We start from the raw sequence: 20435 nt of genomic DNA on the forward strand, positions 1-20435 counted from the left end.
TGTAAGTTTTGAAAAGCCTTACCTTGAGTTTACGTAAAATGAATAAATCCGAAAAATAAAAAAGCAGAACATTTCATATCCACAGTTTATTTCTCAATGAATGTACATTATGTAATGTTATATGCCTGTAGTTGCAAGTGTTAAATGCCTAATACATTTAGAATTTGTCGAAGCCAATTTTGAATTGATTAATTTATTAAAGCGTATAAAGCTATTTATTGCTGCATAAATTCTTATTTGCATATTTAAAAAAAATCTTCCAAAATGTTTGTATGAAATAAACATGATAGATGATTGCCTTAAAAGCGAATGGCGCATGAACAAAATCATTGCTCTACTTAAAATAGCAACCGGAACATTTAATTCTATTTTATTCTGTTAACGTACAATATTCATGTGTGTTAAATAACAGAGACATTCTATGTTACAACTTTTCCGGAATCAACCATATAATAATGGAACCAATATAATGTAAATGATGATAGATTTTATAAAAATAATTCATAAGATATAGATTTATACCCTTCTCAAGGTTTTTAGATGAAATATATATATCGGAAATGTTCAAGTGTTTTTCTATTAACGCAGGTTTTTTATTCATGGAGTGGTATAAAATTAAACATGTCACGAGTGGTGGTACACGCCTCCTGTGTCATGTTAATTTTCATGAAAATTTTGAAAATGTATTTAAAAGTAAGATATTGAGAGGTGAATAAATAAAGGAATTTACATATTGCAATCGGCTGGTCAACATATCCAAAAACAGCCATTACTGCGTTAGAAACGCAGTAGAAATATGGTGATAAAATACTCAAAGACATTTTTAAACCCTAAATAACATAAAAATTATCACTAGGATCTTGAATGATGCAACTATCTTAAAATTTTAGTACATTTTTCTCATTAATAATTTTCTTGAAATATTTTGGCTGCTCTGGATGCGTGCAACTTTAAGACTTTAATTTGGTGTATTGGCTGAATTAAAAAGAAATGTTATTTATAAGTATTTAATAAATTATAATGTGAGTTGAGTATATACATTTTATACATAGTATAACTCTTATTGACCAGTAAAAGTCGTGGGTAACTGCAGCCACGCATTCAATTTGAACCAAATGTTGATTAAATCGACGATATCAAGAAGGTGAACAATGGTGAAATTACTAAAACATTTGTAAACAGTAAAAAAGAATTATCATTCAAATCAGGGTCTCTCAAATATTCTATTTGAAAGACCCTGCCCAGGTTCAACAAAATTTTAATTAAACGCTATATATCAAGCTTATATATCAACCATATACTACCGTATGTAACGAATATTTATAATGAATTTATATTAGAGAAAAGAAAAAGAAATTATTTGACAAATCGTCGGAAGTCGTGTGTATAACTTATGTAACCATCACAATAGTTAAATGAAAAGCTTTTAGCTTCTCGTTGGATGACAACAGTTTGTTATTCTTAATAAAAAAAATATGCAAAATATTCAAAGTTAAATTGTTTTTCATAATATTTTAATCTATCCAAAATGTTACATAAAAATTTAACACTTACCTTCAGATTTCTGTTGAAGTAGTGTCTCAAAGCTTTGTAAGATTTCGGAGAAATGGTCGAATAATTTTTTTGAGCGATCACAGAAAGATTTTTAACCTTCGAAAAAATACAATGAAGTGAAGAATATTAATTAAAGTGATCATCAAATCAAGGTGGAAACTCGATCATTCATAATGTATATCATTAATTGGAGGTTACAGCTATAGGAATCAGCTTTCGTCGGTAATATTATGAATTATCACAAAACATGAGAGGGTTACATTATTCCTTGCGTCAATCGAATGCTGAAAATACTGACACTTACAAACACAGTTAATAATGAATATCAATAGAATAGTTTCACGCGCTGATATATATTTGGTTAATAAACTGGTCGAGTGAACATTTATATTAAATTCTATAGAAAAGTTGGACTAACATGATTGTGTTCAACGCTTATGCCGCTGGAACTCTTTATTTTTTTTTTTTTTTTTTTTTTTTTTTTTTTGTAACGAGCCTTTGTCATCATGTCGCATTAATACCTTAATGTTCTAAGAGGACATAGAGGATATCAATCACATTTCAAAAATAAAGCTATGGCAAATCTTCACAGAATTGATTTTCAAGGTAAAATACAAGAGGTGATTCGCGAATTTTGAAACACCTTGTAGTTTTGTTTCTCGCGAACGCCTGCAACGCAAGTGGTGTCTTATCCTTTCTTAAGCAAACTACACATTTATCTTACACGTAGTTGTGATTTCAGCATGGGTAGACGTAAAATTGACTCAAGTTTAGAGGGTGTTATAGAATACCTGTTGAAGACAGGAAATTCCTATACAAGAATAAAAAAGGGACAGGGCCATGATGTATCTTTGTCATTACATAGAGTAAACATTCCATCGGCAAATCTAGAAATCCTCATACTAAAGAGCCGAAACCAGGTAAGTTTTGAAGTCGACCTACTAAGTGAACTGATGACATCGTTCATAAATTGCCTTTTTTATTCGAAGGGTAAATCCTCCAACCCAGAGAGCGATGGCACAACGTTTAGGTGTATCTCAGGATACTATTAACAGAATTATGCGATGTAAACTTCGCAAGAAAGTTTATAAGCCCAATGCATATCAAACTGAGAAAAAACGTCAACGTTCATGGCGTCTGTATCCATGTTTAGATGATAACAATTAGGGGGAAACATTGTCACGGCCGACGAGGCAATGTTCTATCTCGGTTGCAGTTATGGTCGTCGTCGGGTTTGTTATTACGGTAAAGGAGTACATGATGTTTCAAAACTTTTCTCCAGGATTCATCGCCTGGGCAAACGTAAGCTTCCATGGTAAAACGGATATCCGTATTATTCATAAAGGTATAAAAGTCATATCAATAAAGTTCTGAAGTCTTTGTTAACAAAGATCTTCCCAGAATGTTTCCTGGACCAAATTAAAGACATGGTCTTCCACCAGGATAGTGCATCCAGTCATATCTCAAAACACACACTGGCATACTTGCGGCAACAAAAAATATACATCAAGGGGCAGGACGTGACATGGTTGCACACTTGGTTCAAGCGATTGGTTGCAAACTACCGAGTCATGAATATTTACAACATCCGCACGTATTTTCTTCAGGTAAGTGGGTATGTATGCTATTTTGAAATTCTTTAATATGCTTACTATGCAATGATAAAGGCACACTCGGTTTAAGGTCTCAGCTTCAAAACTTCTCATATTACGAAGTTATTGAAGATATAAACTTGTTTTGTACATTTTTTTTAGATTTAACAAGTGGTTTGTTGTCTCCAAGAAATAGAAAATAGTAAAAACCTAGCAAAAGTTTATTTCATTTAAAATGTAAACGACGGATGACGGACGGCGGACACAGGTGTATCACAATACCCCACCTTGAGCACGTTCATGTTTATGTGAGCTAAAAAGCAGTAATAATAGAATTCTTGTGTAAATAACTACGCAAAATCAACATTTAGATAAAATATTACACTCAGAGTGCCGTGTACTTGAAGATTTAAAAAAAAAATGTAGAATCTTATAAATTTCCCCTTACATCGTGTCACATAGTGGTATCAGCAGTATTCGCAATTGACACACTGAGACATTTACGAAATGATATACATGTAATAGCCTTATAGACCATAATTGAATGATTAATAAACTTGTTTGAAAATACAAAGCAAACGTTCTAAATGCTTTAAAACTATAGAACTTGGTCAAACCTTTTTCAAATGATATATACCGAAACTCGAATATTTAAATAAAAAATTAATTGTCTGGAATTGAGGCGACGACTAGTGTAGAGCCAGGTCAAATGTACTGTTCTATATCTAAAACACGGCAAATCCGATATAAAAACTTTAGCAAGTAAGAGTGAAAAGTACATTTTGAAATAATACATACTAAATTTCATATTTTAGTAATAGCATAAATTATAGAGTCATTTAGTCTTCTTGTCGATAGAAACGTTACGTTACCAGTACTGTCAACCGCTTATGTAATATAACTTTGATATTGCAAACTCGTCTACATTTTCATAATTATAAATTGACAACGTATAAATCGATAAATAACGAACATTTTAAATAGACAATAAAAATTCATGAATGACAATGGAAATTTAAAATGAACAATTAAAATTCATTTTTATAGGTTGAACGTCGCACCAATACACTGAATGGTCATGTGGCTAGTTCGTTCCTTTTTTATCTTTCTTTCTCGATATTGCTGTTCATTGCTGTAGGATTTAGTTCACAATTTTATGTTCATTTTTTTTTTTGGTATATAATTTTATATAAGTATACTGGAAACTTGAAACATTATTTTATGGCGCCAGCAGTAGTGTGACAGGTGTCATTTAATCATAGATGTAAACACCAAGTAGCGCAAATTAATACACTGTACACACCACGTGAAACCCATTTAATTAAATTATTCCTTGAAAGGTGATGAATAAGATAACAGTTCTATCTATATTTATTTAAGGTGTGTATGTATAATACGGCAACGTGAAAATTGAAGTATTTTTTACTCTACATTTATATCATAATTAATTACATTCATATATGTACATTAAAGGCGTGTGCCTTCGAATGAGACAAAATATTCATAAGAAAAACAAACTTGAGAAAAATGTAATAATAAAAGTTTAAGAAAAGTTAAAAAGATTCAATATTCAAGTTAATATTATGTGCACATTCAAGTTAATCTAATGTGCAATTAAAAACTGACTTTGCTGTATTTATCACCATATTTCTATTGCGTGACTAACGCAATAATGGTTATTTTTGCATATTTTGACATCGTTATGGTAATTGTCGTATATTGTAAGTGCAGATTAAAATGTGTTAATTACTTACTCTTTTTTTTTCGCTCCTCAATATCTTACTTTTATATACATTTCTTTAAAAAAATCATGAAAATTAGCATGAAGCTGGGGGCATGCTGTTTAAACAGCGTATGCTAGGGTAGCAAATACACATATAGCAGAATGAAAATTACATAATAGAATATTATTAAAATTTGCAAGATCTTAGAGAATTATAAACGTATTTACCTCCATTTCGAGTTATCTGCCATTAAATTTGTAAATTTGCTTAATCCAAGAGCAGATAAGTCATCATAAAATTTAGTATAACTTATTTTTTCCGCTTTTCGTGTCTCTTTCTGGTAGTTTTGCAAAATTTTAAGAATTCCCAATGAGTTTATTGTGACTAGGGATAAAATGGAAAAAATAAGACTTGTGCGTATTAATCTGCTATTGAAATCACTTGAAATATTCAAGGTCAGATCAATGACCTCCCAGTGTTATTTTCCGCCTAAAAGTTTTTTTTTTTTGTTTGTTTTTTTTTATTATATTTCAAGATCATACTAAATGTTAGTTGTTTTTATTTGCTATGTGACCATAGCCTATACCTTTAACTTGATATACCGTGTTACTGAGAAACAATATAATTATTATCAAGCTCAAATAACTAATGTAATAGGTACTATACAAGGAATATGTCTGCACAGTTTAAGCGACTTTATCCGAGAGGGCGAAGAGTAAAAACATAAAAATATACTTCAAAGGTTTTATGCTAGGTTTTTCGCCGCAACAACACAGTAGTGGTCATACGGCGATATTCCTAGAAAGACCACAGACACGGGCGGGCACCTAAGTCTCCGACGTTCCGTAACCTAGCTGGATAGTTTCCTCACATGAAAGAATCCAAAGTCCCTAGCGGGACTCGAGCCTAAAGCCGTTTGGGACAGGTGGTTTGAAGTCAACGACCTTTTTAATTCGGTCAAGGACTTCCATCACCCTACTTCAAAGTTATAACAGAAGTAAAATAACCAAATTCAGTGAACTCATTTTAAGTTTACATTCATTTTATCTGGATCGGGGTTTAAGCTGTACAAATACCCTGCAAGTCATGTAGTAGTAGTAGTAGTAGTAGTAGTAGTAGTAGTAGTAGTAGTAGTAGTAGTAGTAGTAGTAGTGGTAGTGGTAGTGGTAGTGGTAGTGGTAGTGGTAGTGGTAGTGGTAGTGGTAGTGGTAGTGGTAGTGGTAGTGGTAGTAGTAGTAGTAGTAGTAGTAGTAGTAGTAGTAGTGGTAGTGGTAGTGGTAGTGGTAGTGGTAGTGGTAGTGGTAGTGGTAGTGGTAGTGGTAGTAGTAGTAGTAGTAGTAGTAGTAGTAGTAGTAGTAGTAGTAGTAGTAGTAGTAGTAGTACTAGTACTAGTAGTAGTAGTGGTAGTAGTAATACTACTACTACTAGTAGTACTACTAGTACTAGTAGTAGTACTAGTAGTACTAGTAGTAGTACTAGTAGTAGTAGTACTAGTAGTACTAGTAGTACTAGTAGTAGTACTAGTAGTAGTAGTACTAGTAGTACTAGTAGTACTAGTAGTAGTACTAGTAGGACTGGTAGTACTAGTAGTAGTACTAGTAGTACTAGTAGTAGTACTAGTACTAGTAGTAGTAGTACTAGTAGTACTAGTAGTAGTAGTAGTAGTACTAGTAGTAGTAGTACTAGTAGTACTAGTAGTAGTAGTAGTAGTACTAGTAGTAGTAGTAGTAGTACTAGTACTAGTAGTAGTAGAAGTAGTACTAGTAGTACTAGTAGTAGTAGTAGTACTAGTAGTACTAGTAGTAGTAGTGTAGTAGTAGTAGTAGTAGTAGTGTAGTAGTAGTAGTACTAGTGCTAGTACTAGTGCTAGTAGTAGTACTAGTGCTAGTAGTAGTAGTAGTAGTAGTAGTAAGTAGTAGTAAGTAGTAGTAGTAGTAGTAGTAGTAGTAGTAGTAGTAGTAGTAGTAGTAGTAGTAGAAGCAGTAGCAGCAGCAGCAGCAGTAGCAGTAGCAGTAGCAGTAGCAGTAGCAGTAGCAGTAGCAGTAGCAGTAGTAGTAGCAGAAGCAATAGCAGTAGAAGTAGTAGTTACAGAAAGAAAAAAAGAAAGTAGCTGTAGTAATAGAAGAAGTAGCAGTAGCTGCAGTAGTAGTAGCACAGGTAGCAGTAGTAGCAATAACAGTAGCTGCAGCAGCACCGGTAGTAGTAGTAACAGCAGCAGCAGCAGAAGTAGCTGTAGCCGTAGAAGTAGTAGTTGTAGTAGTGGTTTCGTGAAATTCAACACATCAGTTAGGCCGATATCAGTAACTTAATAATTATGTTATTTCATTCGTTGTAATCAATTAAAATTAATTACATGTTGAAAAAAAAGACAAATTATTACAGCCACTATGAATATATGTAAAAGTAAAGGATCAATATTGTAATAATCATATCACGATCAAAACTGCCGTGCATTGTCCAAAACAGTTCAAGCTAGAACAATTCCTCTAACAGATTCGACCTTATATTTGTTTAAAGAATACTAGCCTTCTACGCAATATTTACAAGGGAGCTTGACAAGGTCCATGTATGTTTGCTTTCAATCTGTGTATAACATAATTATCAAGGTAATCATTTTAACTATATTTAATAAATTTAATAAAGTGTATTTAAATGCAGGTCTAGTAAGTAATAAAATCAACAACAACACTCCCCCCCCCCCCCAAAAAAAAAAAAAAAAATAATAATAAATAAATAAACAGGATGTTCACTAGCTATGAAATCCAGAAGGGTCATTTGACTAAGTTTTACCGACTACAAGGCCAAATCCCCATGATTTTAACAAAATTTGACCCTCCAGTTAAAATCCTTAGGGGCAAGTCAGACCTTTTGGAAATTTGAAGGGTCAAAGAGTCATTTCAAGGGTCGAACAGACACCCTGAATAAATAAATAAATACATTGTAAATATAAATAAATAAATAAATAGATAAATAAATAAATAAATAAAATAAATAAATAAATAATCGGGTATGAGATAAAGAGATAGAAACATATTTGTTATCGCTATTTTGTAAGCACCGTATGAAAAGTAATAGACACTGCATCTCAGATAAATTGCAAAAGAAAGAGAATAAACGAATACGGGACTTGTGAAGGGAGAAAACTAGTAAAAAATATGAACATGATAATATGTCAGAATTGTCTCCCTTCGTAAAAACGGCATCAATGAAACAAGAATTCGTTTGACTCCACCACGGATAAAATTCACGGGTAGTTATTTTCAGCAGGAGATGGTTACGATGTAGTGCCTTCCCCGGTTTAGTATTTTCGCACTCAATAATTAGTTGAATAGTAATTACAGCAAGTTGTTTTAAATTGTGGCTACAAGGGGCTACATATCTTAATATTAAAGTCATTTCGCGATTATGAATGAAGTTATAAATTCTTATGCTAGTGTAATAAAGTGGTAAAGGATTAGATAACATTAATTTTCCAGAAAAAAAGTTAATTTATTGAGACAAACCATTTAGAATACTAAAGAATATGGTAGACTATGCAAGAAAATTTATTTGACTCTTGTTTGCAGTAAAGGTCCGTAAAACCACTCCTCGGGTACCCGCCCATGGACGTCAACATGACAAGCCTCGTAACTGCCCAGTAAACGGGTACCATCTCTGAAATACAATACATGACAGATAAAAATCCTGTCTGATATCCAAGAATATGCTATATATAAAACACAACAAAGTGAGAAATCGTCCCCATTATTACATTGTTGTCACAGTATATAACAAATTCACGAAAAACAAGCAAATCCTATATTATATCCTATTTATATATTTATATCCTATATAGATATATGTAATTAATGTTACTAATTCTAATATCAACATCATGCGCAAAAGTTATATTATTATTTAGTGAGCTTTATACGATATGTGAAGAACTAGTGAGAGAAATGCCTATCGAAAATAGACACGGTCAATCGTGACCAAGTTAAATATACTAATTATGTTTATGAAGGAGTTCTAATATAATATAAACCATAAAACCCTTTTATCAAATGACGGCAATATCAATTGAAATACTAATGCGATATGAAAGTAGTTAGCTTTGCGGTGTTTATATTTACGTATAGAAAAGCAAACACTTGACTTGATTTCAACACAGATGATAAATGTCACCCGCGCATACCTGACAAAACCTTACAGAAATATGAATTTAGCCATATTTGTGTAGCAGGTGAATATAGGTCAGTCAATTATTTATCATGTTTTACAATATCCCCTCCCTACTTTACCGTACCGTAACATTAGTACATTCCTCCCACATACTGTAGGGGGAAAAGGTTAAATGCATCCTATTTTCTACAGTTGTATAGATGGTTTATGAACTACATTGTATATCTGTATATATTCGATTCAATTTGGTGTTTTGCTCGTGTTACTTGATTCTCCGGATATAGGTCATTAATTTATGTCAAATATTTGAGAAGGAGTTGATATAAGGAATTAGAAACCATTAAATAAACGCTCTAATTATTGATTTTGATATTTATCAAGTGTTGAAATATAGATATTTATATTCGTTAAATTATAATATTCTTTGAAAGTATATGAAGTGAAACCAAAAAAAAAGTGAAAAAGTTTAACTTTTTAAATACGAAGACTGCGCCGGGCCTAACTGAAACGGATGGGGTACGATTTTGTTGAAATTTTAGTGATATAAGGATTGACGTGTTGAACTACTTCACTGTTGTAGATACTCATATATAACTGTATGATATATACCTGGAAAAAAAGAAACTGAATATTATTTTTTAATTTGGATATATTCTGTTTAAACTATATAAGGATATTTAATTGTTCACGTTAGAGTGTTCAGAGACTTCAAAAAGGGATAAGTATGAGGCGACAAATCCAAAAAGTAGAAAACTTTGTATTGAAATGGTACGATAAAATGCGGGACATATTTCAAATGTTTACACCGTTTCCGTTGCCAGACCCCCTGCGGATATTTTTGAGGGTGGTTCATAAGATAACAGGCTGACGCTCGGTACAAGTATTATAAACCTCTGTCATAGATGTTGCACAGCAAACTCATGTTTACTAACAAACGTTTTGAACTTTTTTGTATACTCTATAATCGATCTGCTATTGTGTATCGAACAAAAGATTGAAAGTGGAGGACCATCATGAAGAACCAAAGTTATCCGAACTTAATAACAATTTCTACATATAAATTACAAGTTATTTAAAACAAAACAAAACTATATATCTTAAATACTACATTTTTTTTTTAGTTAAGGATTTCTTTTTAATGTATTCTTGAAAGTCATATTAAGATCGAAATATGAATTAACTAATTGGCTTATTGTAACGATGAGATGTAATTGTTTTAACCGCAAAATTATATTTATAAACATTTGTGTATACATTTAAATATATATTTTTGTATATTATCTTCATGATTATTTATACAGAGTCATACTTATTTCTAAGTCTTACAATACCTTGTATTGATAACTCTTTTTTTCTGCTGAAATTATTGAAAATAAATAAAACAAACATGAAAACAGAAAAAAACTGTGTTTATTGCTTTTGATTCCACAATACAAATAGAAATTTTAAAAAAAATCTATATTGTTCAGGGGACAGGGAAAAAAATTTTTTTTTATTATTCCTTTAAGTTTTAGAGTATCGAATTAGCAGTATTGTACATGTTAACATAGAAAATAAGCATTAAGGTAGCGTTGTATTTGTAACTCTCCAAACGGAAGTTCGAAAATCGAAAATCAAAACTTTAAAGTGGATTGGTCTGCAATAGAGACATTGTCAACTATTGATACATGTAAAACAATAGAAATGTATTTTTGGAATGTTCTTATAAAAAGGCCTATTTGTTAAAATAAAATGTTGATCAACTAATCAACAGCATCCATCATACGTTGTCAAGTATTACACTAAATACTATCAACATAATTATTCATGGTATAACAGATCTTCCAGTAAGGACCAAATCACTTTAACAAGTAAGGAGCTTTGAAAAAAAAAACAACAACAAAACTAAACGTATGGCATACATTCATACATTTTATTTAGTTTTTATAAAACAAAAAAGGTCAATGATGACTGTGAGTACACATAATGACTATTGGGGCTTGGGGTAAATAAATTGCTATCAGATTCTGTTTCTTGTACAATTAAAGTTATTGAAAAAAAATAACTTTAATAAGGCTTCTCTGAACTAAAAGGACATCTTCTTTGAGGTATCCTATGTAGATTTGCCCCTTTAAATATAGATTTTAAACATTTTTTTCTGAATCCTCTTTTAAATGAAACTCGAGTTTTACATCAGAATCTAAAAAACGTCTTTTAAGTGAATTATAAAAGCTTTAGAATATAAACCAATGCATGTACCTCGCTTGTCGATTGTAAAGACCCAATTTTTTTGTATAAATAGTTTATAAACTTCTTCATATTCAGTCATGTGTTAAACAAATTAAAGTGACAATAAAATCATTTAAAAATAAACGTCTGTACCGCATATTTATTGTGTAACCACGCATTTATTGTGCTAAAGCTGATTGCCTCCAGATGAGCCAAAATGTATCAAGAAAACAATATATCAACTTGAGGAAAATGTACTAAGATTTTAAGAAAGGTAAAAAGATTCAAAATAAAATTAGTGATTTAATTACGGATTTTGCTAATGTTATCACCATATTTCTATTTCTACTGCGTGACTAACGCAGTAAAGGCTGTCTTTACATATTTTGACATCTGTTTTGGTAATTTACCTGGATTGTACATTGTTTGCAAGTTACTAACTTGACAATACCTTAATTCTAAAAAAAAATTCACAATCTTCATGAAAATTAGCATGAATCTGTGGTCATGTTGCTTTAAAAAGCACCCATATATGAAACATGATTTAGTAGATGTTTATATACATGTACGATACTTAAAAAATTATTATCATTTTTGATGGTCATTGTTGGAAGAACTTGGGGCAAACCCTTTTATTATTTATTATTTCAAAAACCTGTTGTTTCTTGTATATTAATATGTATATAATTATTACACTGTATATATTAGCAAATATTAGCAAAAAGATATCATTTGATAAAAAATAAACTTCAGAATGTCACTACATATTATATATTTCGTGAAGTATACATGTGTAACGTACTGAGTACGAACGTTGTATAATGAGATAATTTATTGAAATTTTAGCATTATTGATAATATTTTACGATGTTCGTTGTTTCCGCAAGTTTTGCAAGGCATGGTGAAATGTTCGACCGGCAGTATGTCCTAGTTAATGTATAATCAAGAATAATCATAAAAATTTTCAATCTATATAATGTAAGCTGTGAAAGTTGTATCCGAAACGGCAAAATTGAAAATATTGTAGGCTCGGTTTAATTGGGCCTGTTCATGGACGGTAGAGGTACCGTCCACGCTCCCAAGCACAGGCATAAGCAGAATTCACCATGACATGGTAACATTTTTAACTTAGAAACAAATGTGTTCATATGACGCTTTTCGTAGAACTTTCATTGTGATACGTTGTTCAATTTCATGAAAGGCGGCGTAAGATCAACAAATAAAAGTAAGCGAGTGTCCTTAACAGAAAACAATTGGCGGAACTAAATAAAGAATTTCTGAGGTTATGAAGCCTGCATATCACAGACAGACGACAAAGTCGAAGCAGCATTTTTCAAGTAGGAAGACTGGATGATCTAATAAAATGAACTAAAATACCACAAACACAACAATAATGTTGTGCTGAAGCATCTATTGTATAAGATTTTAAATCATCTTATCTTCACACGAATAACTGACAACAGTGTTACAGATCGGGTTAACGAGAAAAACAACACCAATCAATTTAGTAAATTTAATTATTATTATTTATCTGGATTCTTTTTATTCAACTTGTTACTCAACGAACAAATAATTTACTACAGATATACCGTGTAACTATTCTTTAGCGTTGTGTAATTTTAAGATATTATTCAACTTATCAGATTTAGGTGCTCATTTAATTAACTAAAATACCTTATAATTATTTTATTACAACAAAAAGACACTAAAAAAATAACTGTTTGATGATAACCAAAAACACCTTCTATAACTGTTTGATGGTAACTAAATAAGCCAAAATACGCTGTTAATGTTTCATGATAACCAAAAAAAGCTTCATCTGTTAAATGAAAACTTAAATAAGTTTTAACTGTGTTTTATGACCAAACTGCGCTTTAACCGTGTGATTGTAACCAAACTACACCATAACTGTTTCTTGATACTAGTAAACAAAAATTAAACACGTTACAATTATAAGAGGATAAACAAAAGACCCTATACATGTTTGATAATCATCATAATACACTATATAACTGTTTGATGCTGGATGGGAAAAAACACCTAAAATAAGACCAAACTACGCTATAACTGTTTCATGATAACCAAAAACGTTGTAACTGTTTTATAATAAACAAAATACCATATACATGTTTAATTATAATCAAAATAGACTATAACTGTTTGATGACAACCAAATTACGGTATATAAATGTTTAATGATAAACAAAATACGCTTTAACTGTTTAATGATAAGCAATTTAACCCTATAACTGATTACTAATTTCTAATAAATGATACTTTTTTTTTCATTTTGTAATAGTTGAACACACTTTACACAGTAGAGCCTACATAATAACCCAAACAAAATCTTTTAATTGTCAGAACGTGAAATAGTATAATAATAACATCTGAGATCAATTGAATCATAAAAATAGTACAATTCAAAGTAAAACCAATGTAACATTTAACAAAAGCAACAGATAATCCGAGCATAAAAATCCTCGGAAATCCACACAAAAAAATGAATAACAAAAATATTGTAAACTAAGTAATGGATGATCTATGTTTAACTTTTTATTTTGTTTCTCTTGCATCCTTCATGAACGTTGAATTCAAATTCACATTTTGTTATTCTAGGCATTTCTAATACTACACGTTGACTTTGTGTTTTGTTACTTTTGCAATTGTATTACGAAATATCGTTGCTCTTTTTGCATTATTGATAAACGTCGAATTCAAATGAATATTTTGTTCCTTTTGCATTTTTAATAAACATCGAAATCAAATACAGAAACCTCAAATGGACAGACGGCCGGATTTCTGAATCTGAAATCTTTGATTTCAATGGCGGCCATATTGAAATCTCATATAAAATCTGCATAGGAAAATCGTTAATATAAAAAAAACATGAAGTGAATACTTAAGGATTTCTGACCTTAATCAATCATAAACTTTGCATAAATTACGTTCCTGAATTGAATTTGACTGAAATTGATATTAACAATAAAAAATCTTCAATATAAAATATGAAGTTACAGATTTCAAAGATGTCTGTCATTGGACGTCTGCTACAGAGGAAATATAAAAAGTAAATCAGTTTTCTGCTATACATAAAGGTAAGTTAACATTTCTATCAGCTTAAATTGCAAAGTCAATAAGTGTCAATACAATGTTCCTTGATCAATCAAGTAAGTGAATCTTTTTCTTGTAGAAGTCAACAATATATGAAGCTATAGGATTTCACAATGTCACTTGGATTTCGTTACAAGTACTGTTTTAAGTACATTTCTGAATTATGCTAAAATATCAGATCCTTACAGTATTGTTTTAACTTGCGTGCTTAATAATACAAACATTTGATGTAAATTTGAATAATTAAGTAAATACAGAATGGAAAAAGGTTTTGATAAAATATGAGTATGTCATTTTGATATGGTTTATTTTTGCACACAGCATATCAGTTTGATGAAACATACAATAAAATAATTCGAAAATTTGAAGGCATTGGAATATAGCATGATTTCATAATAAAAATAAACAAACAAATATTAATCAAATAAATTACATATATGTTATCACAGTTTTCCGGTATATATAGAAAATATTGAGAGAGGAAAAAAAACATGCCCAATTTGTTAGACTCATGTTGAAAATGAAACACTTTTTTGCTTTCTTGTAACGCATATCAAGACATAATGAATGCACTTGTGAAGTAAATAAAACTATTTAAGACAATTTTTTATTTGTATTGTCTAATGAAAATATGTTTAAATTAGCTGCCATGATCTGTTTTATGATTCTTAAAACAAGGAATCAAGAAGCGTTACTACATGTCATATTGTCATATACATATATGTAATAATCAATGATAATCACAAAAACAACAAAGGTACACATGTAACCAGAATGGAGCAATATTTAATGATACACAGAAAACAGCAGAACTACAAATGTATCCAGAATGATACACAGAATACAGTAGAAATACAAATTGTCTTCTCTCGAACAATTGTTGTGACTTGATAAACCTCAACATCTGTTTAAGTATTTACATTCTATAGATATATAAAATCAACAATAAAAATCGAAATAACAACATTGTACTGTACATAGATATATACAATTTAGAGATTTTTTAAAAATCTTAAGATGACTACAAAAGTTAAATATTATGTTAAAAATGTTTATTTACACATAACATGCTCTACTTCAGACTACTTTGCAGAACTTTTTAAGATCTCTATTTAGATCATTTAATAATATATGTATTAAAGGAATTTCCTAGAAATCTGTTGAAATACAAAAAAACAACATTAAAATATGCTAAAAGTTATAAAAAATTAATTTGATTTTGAAAAACACATCAATTCTAACAATAATCTACAACATAGATTGTGGCATTTCGAGGGCATTTTCTCTCCGCTTACATAATGGTTTGCAAAACAACTGTCGAATAAAATAACTTTTTTTTCAAATTTCCATATAGTTTATGTTTAATTTCATTTAATCTTACAATCAAAATGAGAGTCAAGGGCATCTTCTGAAATGTCATTTACGTTAAATGTAGCTAACACTATATCTCATGGCGCCGTCGTAATTTATAATTCAACAAATCGTCAAACAGCAAAGCACATTAAGCAAAATATGTACAGGTTTATGTTCTCTTTTACACTTTTATACACACATTTTTAATCAAAGTTATCAAACGTGTCAACATATTTACGGAACATAAACATTCAACGAATATATCCAAATTAAATATACATGTATAAGTCTTTGAAGAATATGATATTTCCGATATAAATAGTTACTTTTTGGTGCGACTAATTGGCTCAATGGCAAGAGCTTCGGATTAGTAATCCAATGATCCGCGGGCGAGGAGTAATTTCTTCGTTACCATTAATCTCTAACATTAAGCCAAATGGTCATTTAACTTTAAAAGCTGATTCAGAAAGCATGCGTGATTAGTGGTCGGTACTTTGCGAAGAAATCGGTAAAATCTAAAATGACTATTTAGTTTTCCAGGAATGCCGGTTTGTTGAATCGACCGCCGAGACAAATGTGTTTAAATCGGCGTTACAACTAGACAAGTAAACAAACAAAAAAGCAAAACAAAACAAACTAGAACTATCACTAAATGTGATTAATACGACCCCAAGACTGCTTCGGAAATGAGGAAGTTACATGTAACAGAATACCTTGTAAAAGAATTGAAATAGAGTTATGGTTGTGGGCAATTAAAGATAGTTGTGGTTTTTGCATGTTGCATTTCCTTACAATATGGTTGACCATTCATGAAGTTTTATTGAATTACTCTGTAATAAATCCAGAAAGAGTTACGCTTCTTGATCACTGCACTTCCTCTCATTGCGCTTGACCATTGTATGAAGTTGCATTGAATTCTAAACAGTGATGCGCCGGACAAGGAAAAGGAACAAAGGACAATATCCCTACAAATACTGAAGATGGAGTTATAGTTATTGTACACTGCACTTCCTCTCATTGTGCTTGACCATTATATGAAGTTGTATTGAATTCCAACTACTAGTTTTCAAGTTATGCACTGGACACAAAGTAACAAAGGGCAATAACTGTAATTAGTCAAAATAGAGTTATGCTTCTTCTGCACTGCACTTCATCTCACTGCCCTTGACCATTGTATGAAGTTTCATTGAATTCCAAACATTAATTTTCAAGTTATGCACTGGATATTAAAAAGTAACAAAGGGCAAAAACTCTTAAATGAGCCAAGAAGGAGTTATGGTTTCTGTGCACTGCGCTTCCTCTCAATATACTTGACTATTGAATGAAATTGTATTGAAATCCAAATAGTACTTATCAAGTTATGCTCTAGACAAGAAAAAGCAAAGGAAAACTAACAAAGGGCAGTAACTCAATAATTACTCTAGACAGAGTTATGGTTCTTGTGCACTGCACTTCCTCTTAATGTGCTTGGCGATTGTATGAAGTTGTATTAAATTCCAACTAGTAGTTTTCAAGTTATGCTCCGGACAAGGAAAAGTAACAAAGGACAATAACTCTGTAATAAGTCAAGATGGAGTTATGGTTCTTGTGCACTGCACTTCCTCTCAATGTGCTTGACTATTGTATGAAGTTGTTTTGAATTCCAAGCAGTAGTTTTCAAGTTATGCCCCGGACAAGGAAAAGTAACTAAAGGCAATAACTCTATAATGAGTCATGATGGAGTTATTTTCTTGTGCACTGCACTTCCTCTCAATGTGTTTGACCATCGTATGAAGTAATATTGAATTCCAACCATTAGTCTTCAAGTTATGGTCCGGACAAAAGAAAGCAATGGAAAAGTAATAAAGGGGAAGAACTCTGAAATTACATTAGATAGAGTTTTGATTGTGCATGACAAGGAAAATGCAACTGACGTCTGGACCGACCGACCGACCAACCGGCCGACCGACCAACCGACCACCGGGTGACTCCTATATACCCCCTCAAACTTCGTTTTGGGGGTATAATAAACAAAAGACCCTTTCATTTGAAAATTCCCCAAATTTTTTCTTTTTTTTTCTGTTACTTTTTTCCCTTTGGCGCCGTGACACCCTTTTTCAGGTTTTTTTTTTTTCCCAAAAATTTAAAATTTCGGGGTTTCCCCCTTTGGGGGGGGGAGGTGCGAACCCACATTTACCAGTCGCTTTTGCAGGCTGCTGCTCACGTTTGTGTGTCACTTTGGCAGGCTGCTGCTCACGTTTGTGTTTCACTTTGGCAGGCTGCTGCACACGTTTGCTAGTTTCCTTTGCACTATGTTGCACACATTTGTCAGGCGCCACTTTTGAAGGCTCCTGCCAACATTTTTCAGTCACTTTGGCAGGCTGTTGTACACAATTTCCAGCCACAATTTTTGTATCAAAGTCAGCCTCGGCTACAATTAAATAAAACAGAGTGCAATTTATTTATTATCATTTCAAAATAACAGTAGGTTTTAGTTTTAAAAGAAACGCTACACACACACATAACATAAACTACTAACAATGTAATCGTGCCAAATAATGCTTATTAAGTGATGTTGAAGTTTTATTACTTGATATTTAAGAGTATCCCTTATTAACCACATTTTGTTTTCGAAAACAAAATAACGAAGCATTCATTTATACAGAAAAGCGTGAAAAAATACCTTAAATGAAGAGAAAAAACTTTTTAAAGACAATAATTTCACCTTGACCCCCAGATGCCAGATAAGACTGACAACTTTCCGATGCAGCTTCCTTGGGAAATGAATTTGCAGATTTTGGTTGCGTTTTTAAGTCAGTTTTAACATCAGCCTTTCCCATATCATTTTGAGCATCGCTTGTCATAGTGTCGGCCTCATGCTCCGAGTTTAGACTACTTGGTCCGCCGTCAAAAACAGGCGAACTGCGAGAGGCTGTTTTGCCTAAAACGATATGCAAAATAAAAACATGTTAGACAAATTTCAAAGGGCACTTATTTTGACTCTTCAAAGAAACAAAGTATTTTCAAAGGAATGGCTAAAAATTACAAATTTAATTTGCAAATCAGCCTTTATAATTTACCTGAAAAAAAACTGTACCAGTCGTCTGGGAATTTACGGGTATTTAAAAAACCCAACAAAAAACTTTAAAATACAAAATTAAATAGATATGAAAATCTTTTGAAACTTAATTAAAAGCATATCTTCTTATTTTAAATTTTTTTCCAAAATTGGTCCCTTTTTTCCTCTAAAATAACGCTTTTGGCCCCTTTCATGTAAACCCAAAAGAACAAACGGGGACCACTTTTATTACTCAAAAACTGTACAAGGTAGTAGGTTTTAATCCTAAATGTTTTGCGTTTCCATTTGGGATATTCCCCCTTTTTTAAAATTTTTTCATTAACATTTTATCTAAAGATTTTTTTTCGAAACAAAACCATTTTACAAGATTAAAGCAAATAAAAACAAAAGTTTGCTCATTTAATTCTTTTAATTGTCTTACTAAATAATAAGAAATGAAACTATTTTAAATACAATGTGATATAAATTATATGTATTAAAGTACCTTGTGAATCACAACATGACCTGTGCCATCGACTGTTCCGTCTAATCGTTCTAGTCTATCTTCTACAAAACTTTCTCTCCAAAAGAAATCTGCAAATACTGGTCTCCGAACACGACCCGATGCTTTCTTTTTTCGGTTCATCCACTCCTTTCTAATTGATTCTAAATCAACAATATCATTACCTGGGCTCCCTTTTCCTAAGGCAAAATAGTTCTTTGGTCTGTTTTTGCGGCACTGCTCAGAACTCTTAATGTAGAAGTTTGCATTGTACGCTTCTTCCCAATCTTTGATAAGTTGCTCATAACTTCTCGGACGAGCAAGAACATCTAAGTCTAAGCTTGTTCTAGTCTTCAAAGGCCAATGTAGCATTGCATAATATAGAAATGATTCCAGATAGAGTCTCTTAGATCTCGGAGATGTTGTTTGAATAGAAACCAGCTTTGTACTGTAGGACAGAAGCCGTTTATACTCGTGTCCATTACATGTGTCTGTTTCTTTACTCCCAACTTGACTAGAAAGGTTTATAATTTTGTTACCAAGATAAACAAGCAGATCTCTTTCATCTACAGTTTCAATATCATGACCCTCGAGATTGTTCTTTGCTTCTTCTACACGCTGTTTTAACAATCTTGGCTTTTTCTCTTTGGCCACCATAAGTGGTTTTAAACCGATTCCATATGTGAATTGATATTTTGATGTTTTATCCCGACTGCCGTAAAATCTTTCAAATCTTTCTCTAAGTCTCAACAAAAGTGTTTCATCCTCAGAATATATAGTGTACAACTGCCTTTTGACTTGGTAATTTCTCTCCTCTAGACTTCTCAGTGACGTTTCTAAGTGACTTTGAGAGGGTGTGTCTGATTTAAGATTTTCCAGAGAAGGGCATAATTTCATTAGTTCTAACAATTGGGAATGGTTAAGTTCAAAATTCTTTTCGTTCAAAAAGCTCAAAAACTCCTCACGACTTGTGTAACACTCGAACTTTTCAAACTTTTCAAGTAGAAATAGTGCCGTTTTAACTTCTGTATGAAAACAGCCCCAGTTTGTATCTTCTTCTTGTGAAACAGCAATATCCTGACCTTCCTTAAATTTTTCCATTGCTTGGAAAGCAAGATCTATAATTTTCGCACCATCGTCGTTGGTTATCTTATCTTTATTCATTGTGGCATTTTCTATGAGGAATTCCATTT

At 31.7% G+C, this 20435-nt stretch overlaps 1 protein-coding gene across 1 annotated transcript in view; it reads right to left on the bottom strand.

Annotated features, from left to right (window-relative positions):
• LOC132760210 (uncharacterized) overlaps positions 1–20433 on the bottom strand; it is a 40193-nt gene extending 19760 nt beyond the window's left edge. The window contains exon 1 of the mRNA XM_060752128.1: positions 19246–20433. Coding sequence (XP_060608111.1) covers positions 19246–20433 — 1188 coding nt within the window. The remainder of the gene's footprint in view (positions 1–19245) is intronic.
• Between the last annotated feature and the right edge of the window lie 2 nt (positions 20434–20435).

Source organism: Ruditapes philippinarum, unplaced genomic scaffold (genome assembly GCF_026571515.1).
Source record: "Ruditapes philippinarum isolate M1 unplaced genomic scaffold, ASM2657151v2 ctg264_1_1_1_1, whole genome shotgun sequence".
Taxonomy (NCBI): Eukaryota; Metazoa; Mollusca; class Bivalvia; order Venerida; family Veneridae; genus Ruditapes; species Ruditapes philippinarum.